Source organism: Kalmanozyma brasiliensis, assembly GCF_000497045.1.
Source record: "Kalmanozyma brasiliensis GHG001 unplaced genomic scaffold PSEUBRA_SCAF7, whole genome shotgun sequence".
Classification (NCBI taxonomy): Eukaryota; Fungi; Basidiomycota; class Ustilaginomycetes; order Ustilaginales; genus Kalmanozyma; species Kalmanozyma brasiliensis.
This window is the reverse complement of record NW_015961990.1, coordinates 70,364-85,646: the sequence shown is the minus strand read 5'-3', so window position 1 is coordinate 85,646 and position 15,283 is coordinate 70,364. Positions and strand designations below refer to the sequence as shown.

General features: G+C 59.2%; 4 protein-coding genes across 4 annotated transcripts; 2 read left to right on the top strand and 2 right to left on the bottom strand.

Moving 5' to 3' along the window:
* Positions 1 to 487: 487 nt before the first annotated feature.
* On the top strand, positions 488 to 5,768 carry PSEUBRA_005701 (N-acetyltransferase ESCO, zinc-finger; the record flags this gene model as incomplete). Its single annotated transcript, XM_059465652.1, has 3 exons — positions 488 to 4,032; positions 4,121 to 4,482; positions 4,612 to 5,768. The coding sequence occupies 3 exons, from the start codon at positions 488 to 490 to the stop codon at positions 5,766 to 5,768; spliced, it is 5,064 nt and encodes a 1,687-aa protein (XP_059320331.1).
* A 686-nt stretch (positions 5,769 to 6,454) lies between these two features.
* Positions 6,455 to 9,406, top strand: PSEUBRA_005700 (Clathrin/coatomer adaptor, adaptin-like, N-terminal; the record flags this gene model as incomplete). The annotated part of the gene is made up of 1 exon (XM_016439105.1): positions 6,455 to 9,406. The coding sequence occupies one exon, from the start codon at positions 6,455 to 6,457 to the stop codon at positions 9,404 to 9,406; it is 2,952 nt and encodes a 983-aa protein (XP_016289893.1).
* A 191-nt stretch (positions 9,407 to 9,597) lies between these two features.
* Positions 9,598 to 10,764, bottom strand: PSEUBRA_005699 (PI31 proteasome regulator; the record flags this gene model as incomplete). Its single annotated transcript, XM_016439097.1, has 1 exon — positions 9,598 to 10,764. The coding sequence occupies one exon, from the start codon at positions 10,762 to 10,764 to the stop codon at positions 9,598 to 9,600; it is 1,167 nt and encodes a 388-aa protein (XP_016289892.1).
* Positions 10,765 to 11,098: 334 nt separating this feature from the next.
* Positions 11,099 to 15,256, bottom strand: PSEUBRA_005698 (Nrap protein; the record flags this gene model as incomplete). The annotated part of the gene is made up of 1 exon (XM_016439094.2): positions 11,099 to 15,256. The coding sequence occupies one exon, from the start codon at positions 15,254 to 15,256 to the stop codon at positions 11,099 to 11,101; it is 4,158 nt and encodes a 1,385-aa protein (XP_016289891.2).
* Between the last annotated feature and the right edge of the window lie 27 nt (positions 15,257 to 15,283).

Genomic DNA, 15,283 nt, shown 5'->3' with positions numbered 1-15,283 from the left:
AAATTGCATGAATGAAAATTAAAATAAAATAAAACAAAATTGTTGGTGACCGCGTAGCGCGTCGCGCATAGCAGCCGGCTAGAGAGCAGAGAAGGCAGAGAGCAACACTTTTTGAGCTTGCTGAACGCGAGGTGAGAGAAAACGCGAGCGAGGCAGCCAAAAAGGGGTCCAAGCGAGCTGAGCCAAAGCTTCACGGGCAGCGTGAGAAGCTCTCTCTCTTCGGAACATCCATCTTCTTGTGAATCTTCCGTTCAGCACTGCTCTCCTTCATCACCTTATCTTCATAGCATCGATACCCTTCTTAGCGTCCTAGCATTAGCACAATCCTTATTCTCATTGCTTCGTCATACTAGCCCGGCTCCCTTCCGATCACTCCTTCCCTGCACACTTTGCCCCGGCGGAACTCTGGAGCTGCCACGCCAACGAACAGCCTTCGCATCATCCGAATCGAGTCATTCCGGGATCACTCCGAACTCACGCGCTCAAGATGCCGCCCAGCAAAGCGGGCGCGGGAAGCAAGCAATCGTCTTTGCTCGGCTTCTTCTCCAAAGTGCCAGCCACACAATCACCATCGGCCAAAGCGTCATCCACTCAGGCAAAGCCACAACAACAGAAAAGCGCGGCGAAGGAAGCACCGACAGTGGCCAAAGCTGCCAAAGCTGTCAAGGCTCAGCCGCTCGAGACGCCTCCACCGAGCGAGTCGAGATCCAGCGCTCGCGGCTCTCGATCCGCACACGATGATGCGCCCGACAGCGCCTCCACTCGACCACCCTCTTCTTCCCCCACATATCACCGCTCCAGCTCTCTCACCACCGACAGCCTTCTCCCCGCCACACAAACTGCTCCCATCGCAAGCTCCTCTTCCGATTCTGGAGACCTGACTCCTCCACCAAGCAGTGACGCGGACGACATGGACGTCGACGAAGAAGAAGACACCGAGCAGCCGCTTTTCCGTCGACGTGCTGCCGCCAAACGTCCCAAGACGTACGCCGAGTCCGACTCGGAAGGTGGCGCCGCAGTGGACAGCGATAGCGAGGACGATCTGCCAAAATCCTCCAAGGGCCGAAGGAGTGGCCCCGCCAAACGAGCTCGCAAGTCGCGCGACGAAGACGACTTTATCGTGCCAGACCACCATGATGATGACGATGAGGAGCTGCCCTTGGATGCAGCCAACGCTTCAGACGAGAGCGACCATTCCGCTGCGGAGGAAGACAGCGATGAAGACGTCTTTGGCAAGTCATCATCGAAACGCGGCGGTTCCAACGCGACCAAGAAGAAAGCTCGCGTGTCTTCCCCTCCTGCGCCCTCATTTTCACGTGCAGCAGGGTCGAACTCGGGTCTGAACGCCTTCAAGATGGGCAGCAATGCCGCCGGTGCTTCCTCGCCCAACTCCTTGCTGCAGAGCGCTGCCAGGAATGGCGCCGCCTCGTCAGCGTCGCTCTCGCATCTCACCAAAGCCGAGCGTCGCGTCATCGAAGAGAAGCGCAAAAAGGCAGAGAACGAACAGGCCTATAGCTTCTTGCTCGACCTTCGCGACAAGGACGGCAACCGTCCCGGAGATGCTGAGTACGACTCACGCACCGTCTACATTCCCAAGTCGGCCTGGAAGGACTTCACACCTTTCGAGAAGCAGTTTTGGGAGATCAAGCAGAACCATTGGGACACGGTGCTCTTCTTTCAGAAGGGCAAATTCTACGAGCTCTACGAAGAGGATGCGCTGATCGGTCACCGCGAGTTCGACCTCAAACTCACCGACAGGGTCAAGATGAAGATGGTCGGCGTACCTGAAGCCTCGTTCGACATCTTTGCCGCCAAATTCCTCGCTTTGGGATACAAGGTCGGCCGCGTCGATCAGACCGAGACTGCTGTGGCCAAGGGCATGCGCGTCGGTGAGCGCTCGCGTGGCGGCGGCTCCGAGATCGTCAATCGCGAGCTCCGACACGTGCTCACCAGTGGCACCATCGTCGACGCTTCCTCGCTGCCCGACGACCTCAACAGCTACTGCGTCTCGATCAAAGAGTCTGCCGAAGCCGGCCGCAACGGTCCCATCTTTGGCGTGTGCACCCTCGACGCAGCCACGGCCGAGTTCAATCTGACCGAGTTCGAGGACGACGAGTCGCGCACTAGACTCGAGACCTTGCTTCGATCGCTGCGACTCAAGGAGGTGTTGCATGAAAAGGCAGGACTGACTGCGCCCACAATGCGCGTCCTGCGCGGTACCGTACCCACCACAGCGCAGATCACCATGCTCAAGCCGGGCGTCGAGTTCTTGGAACACGACACGACCCTGCGCAAGCTCAACGCTCTCTTCAATCCCGAAGTGGATGCAGAAGCTCGGCTGGAATCGCTCGATCCGGTGGACCCGTCGCTGCTTCCGGACGGCATCGCTTCCATGGTCGATCGACCTTGCGCCATGTCCGCGCTCGGTGGCATGCTGGTCTACCTTGCCCAACTCAACCTCGACCGCGACCTGTGCTCCAGCCGCAACTTCAACATCTTTGACCCTCTGCGTCAGGACAAGTGTCTCGTACTCGATGCACAGTCCCTCACCCATCTCAACGTCCTGCAGAACGACGAGGGCACCGACGAGGGCACGCTCCACCGCCTGCTCAATCGCGCCGTGACTCCCTTCGGAAAGCGTCTCTTCAAGATCTGGCTCGTCGCACCGCTTGCCACGGCAGACGCTATTCGAGCCCGCCAAGATGCGGTCGAGGATCTCCTCAAGAATCCCTGCTTCGGCGATGAATTCGAGACCTTTGGCAAATCGCTACCGGACATCGAGCGTATCGTGCCACGAGTGCGCGCGGGCAATTGCCGACCTCGCGATTTCACTGCCGTGCTCAAGGCGCTGGTCCGCTTCGAGAAGGCAGTCAAAGAGCTTCGAGCCCAATGCGAAGGCTTCGAGACCAACGTCATCGTCGATCTTCTGCAGTCGATCCCGCCCGTTTCAACAATGGCCCGCGAGCTGCAGTCGAGCTTCAAAATCACCGAGGACGGCTCCTTCACTCCGATCGAGGGCGCCTTCGAGCCTTACGATCGGGCCGAGACCGGCATCGCCGAGGTGGAAGCACAACTCGAGCACGAGATCGAGTCGTACCGCAAGCAGCTCAAGCTCAACTCGTCCAAGTGTGCCTGGAAGCATCTCGGCACCAAGGACATTTTCCAGATCGAGGTGCCCACAGCGACCAAGGTGCCCAGCAACTGGACCAAGCTCAGTGGCACCAAGGATCGCAATCGCTGGTACTCGCCCAAGGTCCGTGACCTCGTGCAAGATATCAAAGAGGCACGCGAGACTCGTCTTGCAGCTCTCAAGCAGTTCCACCAGACGCTGTTCACCGGCTTCTCGGAGCAGAGCGACGTCTTCCTCCAAGCTGTCAAGACTGTCGCCGAGATCGACTGTCTGCTCTCGCTCGCCAAGGCATCGTACGCCATCGGCGAGCCGTCGTGCCGACCTGAGCTGGTGGATCACGAGACGGCGCTGGTCGAGTTCGAGGAGTTGCGCCACCCATGCATCGCCGGCGACAATGTCGAGTTCATTCCCAACGACATCCGCCTCGGTGGCCAGAACGACGAAGTGGTCATCCTGACAGGTGGTAACATGGCGGGTAAGAGTACCACCGCGCGCACCAGCGCCACGGGCGTGATCCTCGCTCAACTGGGCTGCCGAGTGCCAGCGGCCAGCGCACGCCTTTCGCCCGTGGACCGCATCGCCTCGCGAATGGGCGCCAACGACCAGATTTTCCGTAACAACAGTACCTTCATGGTCGAGATGCTCGAGGCTTCGCGCATCATCAACGAGTGCACGCCCCGCTCGCTGGTCATTATGGACGAGTTGGGTCGAGGCACCAGCACTTTTGACGGGCAGGCGATCGCCTTTGCTGTTCTCCATCACCTGGTCAGCCGAACGCGATGCTTGACCTTCTTCCTTACGCACTACACCAATCTGGCCTACGACTTTGACTCGTACTCGCGGGTCAGCAACAAGCACATGCAGGTGCTAGTCGACGACGCCAAGCGCGAGGTCATCTTTACGTGAGTAGCCTTCATGATCTTTCCTCTTTCGACATTGTTAGAATGCGCGACTGACCTTTTGCTTCTCTGTTCGCTTTGATCTTGACAGGTACCGTCTTGTGGATGGCATCGCCGAGTCTTCTTACGGCACGCAGGTGGCAGCACTGGCCGGTGTACCCTACGAGATTTGCGACCGCGCTGCAGCCGTCTCGAAGCAATTCGCCGAAGCGACCAAGGCGAGCCAAGCCGAAAAGAACAAGAGCGCCATCCCACTTGCGCTGCTCAGCGACTTTGTGCACCTCTTCAAGCTGGCCAAGGAGCCGACGCCCACGTCCAGCGACCGAAATGCGGAAGCCAAGGCGCTGACTACACTTTCGCAGCTCAACATCATTCGCTCTCAAGTAGCTGCTTTGGCCAATGGAGTCCACGCCGCCAAGTCACTCGTTAGCTCTCCCCCTTCAAATGCCACATGTACGTAGTGCTCGCTCGAATGTAAGCTTGCAGACCTCTGAGTCTGACTTGCTGTTTCTCGAACGACCTTTCTGACCTCCTGTGTTGTCACTCTGCATTCCGTGCCTCTTCTTTATCTGCGAAGGACAGCTTCCGCTCAAGACACGGAGATGGTGATGGACGACGACGAACAGGAAGAGCCCATCGCTCCCCTTCCCCCGGCAATCAAGAAGATCACCACCTACGCAGGACGCAATCGACGAGCCATGACAGAGGACTTCACGCCTCGTACACCCTCGAGGCGCGAGGACGATGACGAGGCGATGCAAATGGCGTCGAGCAGTCCGATCCTGTCATCCGTGCATACTCCGCTGTTCCCTTTGATGCGACAAGCCAAACCGGCGCCGCGCCGATCACAGCCCAAAACGGCGTCGTCAGCGACAAAGGAGCCCGAACAGCTGATCCTCGACCTAGGACAACGCATTCGCATCCGATGTACCGAATGCGACATGCAGTACGACACGTCTTCCGCGGAAGACTGCTCGCTGCATGCACGACACCACGAGCGCACGGTCAAAGGCCTAGACTGGAATGCCAAGTCGCTCACCACGCTAGGCGAGGAGGTGTCGCAACTGTCGTTGCGTCGACGGGCGGCACCGGGCAAGTCGGTGCTGCGCGGTCGGCAGAGTGGTAGCGAGGGCGGCGACGTGCACTCGGTCGCGATTCGATGCTACGACATGTCGACGCTCAAGGAGGCTACTGCGACGAGAAAGATCAACGAGCTGCTGCAGACGGTGGACGAGGCGTTGGGTGCAGCAGCGGTCGACGTGACCGAGATCCAGGGATGCAAGGTGCTGGTGGCCATCTGCGGTGGTCGAGCGGCAGGAGCTGCCGTAGTCGGACGTGTACCTGCAGGTCAAGCACGCGAGGTCCTCCCATCGAACAACAACAAGGAAAACGACGGCCTCACAGACGATCCGACGACAAAGCGCACGGTGTGGAACGACGCCGGCGACGCCATCTTTGTCTCTGACGCCCTGGCCTCGTCCAAGACCCCACCCGTCGGCGTCTTTAGGATTCACGTCATCGCCAGCTGGAGACGCACAGGCATGGCAAGTGCCTTGTTGGATGCTGCGGCCAACAACAGCGTCTACGGCTTTGACATGGATGGGCTCATCAAGATGTACGGGAGCAGAGCCAAGTCCGTCGCTTTCAGTCAGCCTACGGAAGCAGGAAGGAAGCTCGCAGAGGCATGGATCAGAAAGGATTCGGAAGGATCGGCTCGATTGATTGTGTTTGAGGCGTAAGGCCGTGGACAGAGGCTCGTTTCGGATCGCCATGTATACCTTGTAAGAGCCTCGGAACGAATTCCTTCTTGCACAACTCTACCCTTTAGGCCCTCTCCTACGTGATACTGAAGAAGCTGTCCGACATCAAGACACCTTCCAAGGCCGTCGAGCACGCTGAGAAGAAGGGTCGAAACCGAAGCAAAGGAAGCCATGGCCGGAGCTCTAACATTTTGAACAATTTTGTCTTGCGAATTCAAATCGCCATTTCATTTAAAGGCAATTGAGATACAAAATCCGTTACAGCAGCCATTACAAAATCGACGCGGCACGGGCGAGCGTTGAACACGCGGAGGCAGCAGCCAAAGCGAAGAGGGAAGGCTAGCAGAGAGTGATCCGAGCGGCAAAGAGCCAAGCCGTGTTGAGCTGGAAGATTCAACGCAGCCCGAGCGAGGACAGACAGCACCTCAAAGACCAAGCTCAAAGTCCAACACGACCTTGATGATCTCTGCACTCCTTCATACCACTGCCGTCACCATCTCGATCGTCTCTACACCAAATCCAGCATCTAGACGACCACCGCGCGACTCGTCCGTACTTACGTTCCTATTCAGGTCCAGCCAGCGTGGACGCTCCTTTGCCATCTTCTTGGCGGACGACAGCACAAGTGACCATCGACGCGACTGTCTCCGGTGATCTCATTCACAATGGCGTCTTCAGAGACCGTCGCCTACACTGTCGTTGCTCCTGACCCGAGCAGCGATGGTATCGAGCTGTCAACCCAGGATCTGCGCAACAACCTTCAGCGTGGCTCCGACGAGGTCAAGCTCGAGACGCTGCGACGCATCATCGTCTCGACGCTAAACGGCTCACCACAACCCAACCTGCTCATGCCCATCATCCAATATGTCTTGCCCAGCCGCAACAAGCAGCTCAAAAAGATGCTCCACTTCTACTGGGAGGTCTGCCCCAAGCTCGACGAGAAGGGAAATCTCAAGCAGGAGATGATTCTCGTTTGCAACGCTATCCGAAACGATCTGCAGCACCCCAACGAATACATTCGAGGCTCCACACTACGCTTCTTGCAAAAGGTCAAGGAGCCCGAGCTTCTGGAGCCTCTCATCCCCACCATTCGCCAGTGTCTCGAGCACCGTCACAGCTATGTCCGCAAGAACGCCGTCTTCTGCGTCTACTCGATATACCAGCACAACGAGAATCTCATCGTCGACGCGCCCGAGCTCATGGAGACCTTCCTCGCTGCGGAAGCCGACACGACCTGCAAGCGCAACGCATTCGTCCTTCTCTGTCACACGGCTCCCGAGCGCGCCGTTCAGTACTTCCTCGGTCTCGGCGACCAGGTCGCATCGCAGGACGAGCTCATGCAGCTTGCCATCATCGAGCTCATCCGAAAGGACTGCCGCGGCGAGTCGCCCAACCGACCCCGCTACATCCGTGCTGTCTCGGAGCTGCTCTCTGCACCCAGCCACTCAGTCAAGTACGAGGCTGCCATCACCCTCACTACGCTCACACAGAATGCTGCCGCTGTCAAGGCAACCGCCAGCGCGCTCATCGAGCTCATTGTCAAGGAGAGCGACAACAACGTCAAGCTCATCGTTCTCGACCGCCTCGATGCACTGCGAACCAAGCACGAGCACGTCATTGACCCGCTGGTCATGGACCTTCTCCGCGTCCTCAGCAGCCCCGACATGGACGTTCGACGCAAAGCTCTCCGCATCGCGCTCGAGATGGTCTCGAGCCGCAACATCGAAGAGGTCGTGCTCTTGCTCAAGAAGGAGTTGATGAAGACTGTCGACACCACCTCGTCGCAGGACAAGAACCTCGAGTACCGACAGCTGCTCATTCAGTCCATCCACACCTGCGCCATCAAGTTCTCCGAGGTCGCCTCCAACGTCGTGCATGTGCTCATGGAGTTCCTCGGCGACTCGAACAACCCATCAGCCGTTGACGTGATTGCGTTCGTTCGCGAGGTGGTCGAGAAGTTCCCCGACCTGCGCTCGTCGATCGTAGACAAGCTGCTCCGCACTTTCACCGACATCAAGTCCGGCAAGGTCTTCCGTGGTGCTCTGTGGATCGTCGGCGAGTATTGTGCCAGCATCGAGGACGTCAAGGAGGCTATGCAGCAGATCCGCAAGGTGATTGGCGAAGTGCCCATCCTTGCGGCTGAGGAGCGTCTTCTCGACAACTCCACCGCGGAGGCTGACGGTGCCAGCAAGGAGGAGGCAGATGCGGCTTCATCGTCTTCGGCACTAGGCTCCGCAAAGCCCACTACTTCGGCCGCCAACCGTGTTCGCGCCGACGGCACGTACGCCACCGAAACCGCCTTCAGCTCCGAGGCCAACCAGGCTGCCCGTCTCGAGGCGGTCAAGAGCGCATCCAAGCCACCTCTCCGCTCGCTCATTCTGCTTGGCGACTTCTACACCGGCACCGTGCTCGCATCGACGCTCACCAAGCTCGTGCTGCGCTTCGCCGAGCTCTCGTCGGACGCGGCGGCCAAGAACAGCCTGCGCGCCGAAGCGATGCTCATCATGACGAGCATCGTGCGCGTCGGCCAGTCCAAGTTTGCCGCGACGCCCATCGACGAAGACTCGACTGAGCGCATTCTCTCGTGCGTCGAGACGCTCGCCGCTTCCGTGCAGGACGCCGAGCCGGAGAGCAAGGAGGCCAAGCAGGTGTTCCTGCACGACACCAAGGCGGCGTACACCAAGATGGTGGAGCACGAGCAGGCAAAAGCGGCGGAGAAGCTGGCCAAGGAGACCAAGGTGGTCAAGGTGCAGCCGGACGATGTGATTTCTTTCAGGCAATTCTCGAAGAAGGCGGCGGACGATGCGGCCGAGGAGTACGAGCGCGAGTTGACGCAGGCTACGGGAGCCGCTGAGGCTGCGAAGGACGATTTCATCAGCAAGCTCGCGCGTGTTGTTCAGCTGACCGGGTTCTCGGACCCGGTGTATGCCGAGGCGTACGTCAACGTGCACCAGTTCGACATCCTGCTCGACGTGCTGGTGGTCAACCAGACCGCGGAGACGCTGCAAAACCTCTCGATCGAATTCGCCACCCTCGGCGATCTTAAGCTCGTCGAGCGTCCGTCGAACTACACCCTTGCGCCATACTCGTACCAGTCGATCAAGGCCACCATCAAAGTCTCCTCCACCGAAACGGGCGTCATCTTCGGCAACATCATCTACGAAGGCGCTGCGGGCACGGGAACCCAATCCGCCGGTGACTCGAAATGCGTCGTGCTCAACGACATCCACATCGACATTATGGACTACATCTCGCCGGCCTACTGCAACGAATCCCAGTTCCGCGCCATGTGGACCGAGTTCGAGTGGGAGAACAAGGTCAACGTCAACACGACCATCACGGATCTGCGCGAGTATCTGGCGCACATTATGAAGAGCACCAACATGTCGTGTCTCACGCCGGAGGCGAGTTTGGCGGGCGAGTGCGGCTTCCTCAGTGCCAACATGTATGCGAGGAGTCTGTTCGGAGAGGATGCACTGGCGAATCTGAGCATCGAACTCCTGCCCGATGGAAAGACGATTCAGGGTCATGTTAGGATCAGGAGCAAGACGCAGGGGATTGCGTTGAGTTTGGGGGACAAGATCACGCTCGCGCAGAAGGCGGCTAGCAAGGATTGATGCGAATCGAGGAGTTGCTTTGTTCAAACGTATGGTCGGATGGTGTGAAGAAGCGATGTGATTTGTGTGAGGACGGCTGAACTTTCACTTGAAGATGATTGTGATGGGGTTGAAATGCTGCCCTGCGGACCTTCGATGAGCTTTGCGTTTGAGCACCAACCCAGCTGCTTCGTCCCTGTGCCCTGTCCAACTTAGGCATACCATCCGCTGGTGTCGGCACCGCCACCAAAGCCACCCCTTCCACCCCTGCCACCGCCGAATCCGCCCCTGCTGCCAAACCCACCCCTACCCGCACCAAACGCATCCTCCATACCGGGCGGTCGCAGTTCGTCCCAATCCGGCTCCCCAGTCTGCGGTCTGGGACCACCCACGTCCGGCCCGCCTGCTCCTGGTCTGAACGGTCCCGGACCTGCACCGCCGGGATAGATGGGATCGAACCGTGCCCCAGGTGGAACCGCACCGGGGGGTAAACCTTGGGATCCGCCCGAAGGCGGGTGTCGATTGCGGAACATCGGATGGTCCGGACCGACGTACATGCCTCCACCCGTGTCGGAGCCGGGGAAGAGCGGGGGTGGAGCGGAGGATCCACCGCCGAACCGGGGTGGGAGGGCGAGGGGTGAGCCGCCGAGTGGGTCGAGGTCGCGATCGCCGATGATGAGGGGGTTGCGGAAGGGGGGCAGGGAGGTAGGTTGCGAAGGGTCGTCTTCGTCGCCGTGGAATGGGGCGCGTGGGGCGGGGGGAGGTGGCTGACGAGGGGTGCTCCCACTCCCTCCCTGATTTCCATCCCCGCTTCCGCTTGCACCGCTGGTGCTGGTGGAGGAGGACTCTTCGACGTACCCATCCTTGCGCAACCCAGGCACGAGCTGCGACAGCACCTGAGCTTTGAAGCTCCCCACCAGATCTTTGACCCTCGAACTCCCGATGTAGCCGTTCACCAGCGGCTCATTCCCCCCGTTCGGATACGGCCAGAAGTTCGTCGAGATAAAGTCGGTCAGGACGACTTCCATCGTGCTCGTCTTTGTTCCCTGCAGCGCGATCCCGTGGATCAGGGCCTTGTTGTGCAGCTTGACGATCTTGATCAGGAAGTCGAGGGAGGACTGGTGGTGCTTATACCGGAACGAGTGGTGAGCGGGGGAGGAGGCGTTCCAGTTGGGAGGAAGCTGGTTGGAGGGGGAAGAGGAGATGGGGAGGCGGTCATCTTCGGACAGACCGGTGAGGCGGAAGTCGAGTCGAGTGAGGACTGTGTGGATCAGAGCCGCGAGGGCGTCTGATGCGTTTTGCAATTGAGGACCATCGGTGCTCGGAAGGAGCGTGGGGAGGACTTGAAGGAGCGCTGCTGGGTCGAGTGGGTCAGACATGGCTGCGAATGGTTGGTGCTGTGATGCTGGGGATGATGTGTTGGTGAAACGAGTTCGGTTCGATGAGGAGAGGAGAGGAGAGAAGGGATGGGGGAGCGAATGTCTGTGCGTCGTATGCAGGGTCGAGGGCTGACTGCGCTCTAATTTTTTTGGTGGAGGTTTTCGACGCGCAAGCGCCCTGCTCCAAAGGGGCTGCTCATCATCCTCGTGACCGACCCTTGCACATGTTCAGCTGCGCACACAGCGTTCACGATCGACAGTCAAAGATACGCGTGCTAGGCAAAAGATGGTGTTGATGAGAAGAATGCAATGTATTAGAAATGCTGTCCGCATTTCAAGCGGTCCTGAGCTCGACCTTTTCCACCAGTCCTTCCCCCAACCGCTCGATCTCGGCCATGATCGCGGGCTTGTTCAGCTTGACGCCGACCTTCTTGCTTCCGAACTCTTCGGCAGGACACGAAGAGAAGCCAAGCCCGACCTTGAACTCGCGCTCGCGACCCAACGCTGGGTTGAATAACCCACCGATGACGCTTCCACCATGCTGGTCGTGGTACAGCCTGAATGAGTCGCTATACAACCCCCTGAGCAAATCCAAAAACGCCTGTGCCGTATCGAACCCAGGCTTGATGCTCGAGCCGAGCACGCTGTCGACAGCCTGGATGGAACCCGCAGCGTCGTTGGCGTACTTTGTCCGCTTGGCACCCCACACCGCCGGGTCAGCACGCACGTTCTCGCTGTACCGCGACAGCACCCCTGCCTTCAAGTGGATGACAAAGTCGTAGTGCTCCAACGAGGGCGTGAAGAGCGCCAGGACCTGGTCGGCGTCGAGCGAGCTTGCTTCTTCCAGTACACCAACTGCGGCACGAGCAAGCTTCTTGATGCCATCAGCAACTCCGCCTACAGGACCCGTCCGACCGAAAGCGAACCCTTCGAGATCCGTTTCGGTCGCAACGAACCACGCGCGGTGCATCATCGACGGGTCGCTCCCCCTCGCAGCGGCGAAGTTTGTTTCAACTTCAGCACGCGACTCGGCAGGGAAGGTGTAGATGTCTCTCGCCTCGGTTGCATCGATGACTGCCTGAATGGGCACCATCAACGGCTCCTCCTTCCACCGCCAGTTGGCCAACAGTCTCACGATCCGCAACAACCCCGCTACCGCCGACACCGGCGCACCTTCCTCGGGCGACAGATACGCCGCAGCGCACACGAGCTCGATGAGCTCCTCCGGCACCGCGGGCGACGAAAGCATCTGACTCGCCAACCATCGTTTCGTCAATCGAACCGCCCCGGCGAAGCTCGCGAATCGATGCCCCATCGACGCGATGTACGAATGGTGGAGAGGTGCGGTTTCGAACCGCCTCTGCCAGTCCAAGAGGATCTTGCGTGCACGACGTTTGGCACCGGCGGATTCGAATTTGTCCGCTAGAATGCGCTCCAGCAGCAGCTTTTCGCGATTGTGCATGACGCGCGCGCGAAAGGCGAAGCCGCTGGACAAGACGATCTCCAAACTGCACTGGTCCTCCATCTTGGAGGATGCAGGCGAAAAGACGACAGAGCAGCGGGCACCCTCGATCTTGTTGTTGATTTCCAACGCCATGCGCTCGAAGAAGGCGGCTTTCATCGCCTGAATGGCGGCCAGGTCGTTCGGCCACTTGCCCGACCCTTCAAAGGTGAGGATGATGTCGTGCACGGGCAGGAAGGATGCACTGTCGGGAATGCGCGTGCCGAGGAGGTCGAGGTTAAGCGGTGCTGGGATGAAAGTGCTGGTTCCACGGAGGGCGGGGGATGCAGGGGAGACGGAGATAATGGACAGCGGGAGCGATTCGAGAGCACGCAAATCCTTGGACAGCTGGTCGAATGCAGATTGGACCAGTGTGAAGCCCTTCTCCTCCGTACTTGCTAGGTGTGCGGTGCGTGCCAGGGTGGAAGGGATGTCCAAAAGCGACTCGAAGTGGCTGGACACAAATCTAATGGCCGACTCGTGGATCCCGTGATGGCGGTAGAGCGCATAGGAGAGGATGCGACGCGGGATGGCGAAGCGCGAAGCTTGCGTGGTGACGGACCAAACAACACTCTCGAGCACTCGACCGTCTTTGAAGCGACGCAGCTCGGACATCTTGCCCCAAAAAGCGCGGAAGGCTTCTGCCGCCTCGGCGTCTTGAGAGGGCGGACCGTGTTCGACCATCCGGAAGGCGTGCTCGTTGTCGAGGACAAGGCCAATCTCGGCATCGCTGGAGGCAGGAGGGCGGGCTCCGTCGAGTCGCCATGTGCCCGCCAAACCACCAGTGGCAGGGTGGAGGAGCGCAACAAGCTTGGCTCGTCCTTCCAGTGCACGAGAGGCAGTGGTGCTGACTTGGATCGTCGCCGCTTGGAACGTTGTGCCGAAGTCAGCGCGCTGGATGGCGGAGGAGGAGGAAATGCCGGCTGCGTCACCGTTCTTGTCCGCGCGGTTCTGCGACTTGATTGTGGACAAAGGCAGTTCGATGCGCGCCACCTCGTCAAAAGTGAACGGCGCGGCTGTGCGATCCTGCAGAAACAGCGCATCGAAGTGATCCGAACTCGGATCATTGAGCATCTCAAACGTCCTCCTCGCCTCGTGCTGCAGCAAATCCACCGATCCAGTAGGGACGAAAGCGAGCAGGTTCAGCGTGCCGCTGGGTTCAACCAGCACGCGGTCAAACACTTTGCTGAAATCCTCCCGCGGTACCTTGTCCGACCTCGACGCGAGCCCCGCTTCCGGCATCGCTTTCATAAACACCGGGCTGGCCTTGAAGTCGTGCTTGGCCAACCAGTCCATGACACCGCGGAAGAGCTGGTAGCTCGAAAAGCTGTTGGCGAGCTTGCTGCGTCCGGCATTGGTCGTGTCGCGCTTCCAGCCGGGGCGCTTCTCCTCGCCTTGCAGGAGGTGCGCCAGGATCATGGTGAGGATGAACCGGAGGGAGGAAGTGCCGGCGACAAGTCTGCGGCGGTCTTCCTCCGAATTGTGGCTGCGCTTGGGGTTGAGTCGACCGCCGGAGCCGAAGCCGCGTTGGAACGCCCACGTCTTGAGCAGCAGACAAGCGTCGCCGAATGCAGGACATGCTTGCGATACGGTGTGCAGGTAGACGAGATGCGGGAGATGCAGGGTATCGGCGAGGATGGCTGCGTTGTAGCGTGGCGTAGCGGCGACTGCGGTCGACGAGGCGTCTGTCGAAGACTCGGTATCGACAGCAGCGACGCGCACATTGCTGCGCAAAGGACCTAGGTGGATCGGCTTGAACGTGTCGGCTTCTACGGAAGGGTGGATGCGGATGGTGCACTTGAGCTTGGAAAAGTCGGTCTCGGACTTGTCGTGGATCGGTCGCAGCACCAAGACGGGTCGTCTTGGGTCGGCATCTACGAGAGCGAAGGAAGCCGTAACGCCGAGATGAATGTCGTGCTGGTCTTCTGCTGTCTGGATGGCGTGTGCAAGTGCTGCAAGGTAGAACGCCTTCTTGTGAAAGTATCGGAAGTTGACATAGTCCTTGGGCTGGAACAGACTTGCTGGCATGATGGCTGCGATGTCGACGTCGATACCGTCAGGACGCTTTGCTGCTGACTTAAGGGCCCAGCTGCCGACGAGGTGCATGGCGGATGGCTTCTCGAAGCCGAGCTTGTAGTTGGCGTCCGTCTTGGGTGCTGGGTCCGGGAAAGGAATGCGGACTTTGGAACCGGACGTGCGCTTTTGGAAGCTCTTAATCGCGTCACCGACGGGCAAGGGGTCGATGGGGGAGAGGGTTTCGAAGAGCTGGTGGAGTCTGCGGAGGACGGTCTCGAGAGCGCTCGCTTTGGAGTAGGCGGGGCGGACCTCGGGAAGCATCTCGTCGACCTTGAGCTTGAAGACGTTGTTCTTGAAGAGCTCGCCGGTTTCCTTGAGCCCTTGCACCTCGGCGAGGGTGGGGACGGCGTACAGCGCGCTCTTGTTTGGTCTGCGCGACGAAGACGCGGTAGCATCGGGTGAAGCTGAGACTTGCGCATCTTCGTCGCCATCTGCGGCTTCGAGTTCTTCGAATCCTCCGTCCATGTCTTCGTCCGACATGATCTCTACTTCGGATCGTTCCACACCATCGAAAGCTTCCTCCTGTTCGTCACTATCTACGTCGTCCTCGTCGTCTTCCTGATCTGACGCGAGCTCGATCTCGCCTTGCGATGATTGCTCTGATTCAACCTCCTCCTCCTCATCGTCCTCCTCTACGTCGTCATCCTCCTCCTCTTCATCTTCGTCGTCATCGTCGTCTGAGGCATCTGGCAGCGCCGCAGAGCCAACGCCGTGCACAGCAGAGTCAAGCAGATCCTCTTCGTCGTCAAAGTCGTCATTGTTATCGCTGTCGTCCATGTAGACCTTGGCTGACTTGCCGTTCCGTGAAGAAGTCGGAGTGGCTTGTAGTCTTGACCTTGCCAATGGACTTGTTGTGTGCTTGGAAGACGAGGGCGTCGAGGTCGAAGCCTCTGACTTCCTCTTGACGCCCGGCATTGTGCGTGCGAGTCGTCTTGGATCCGC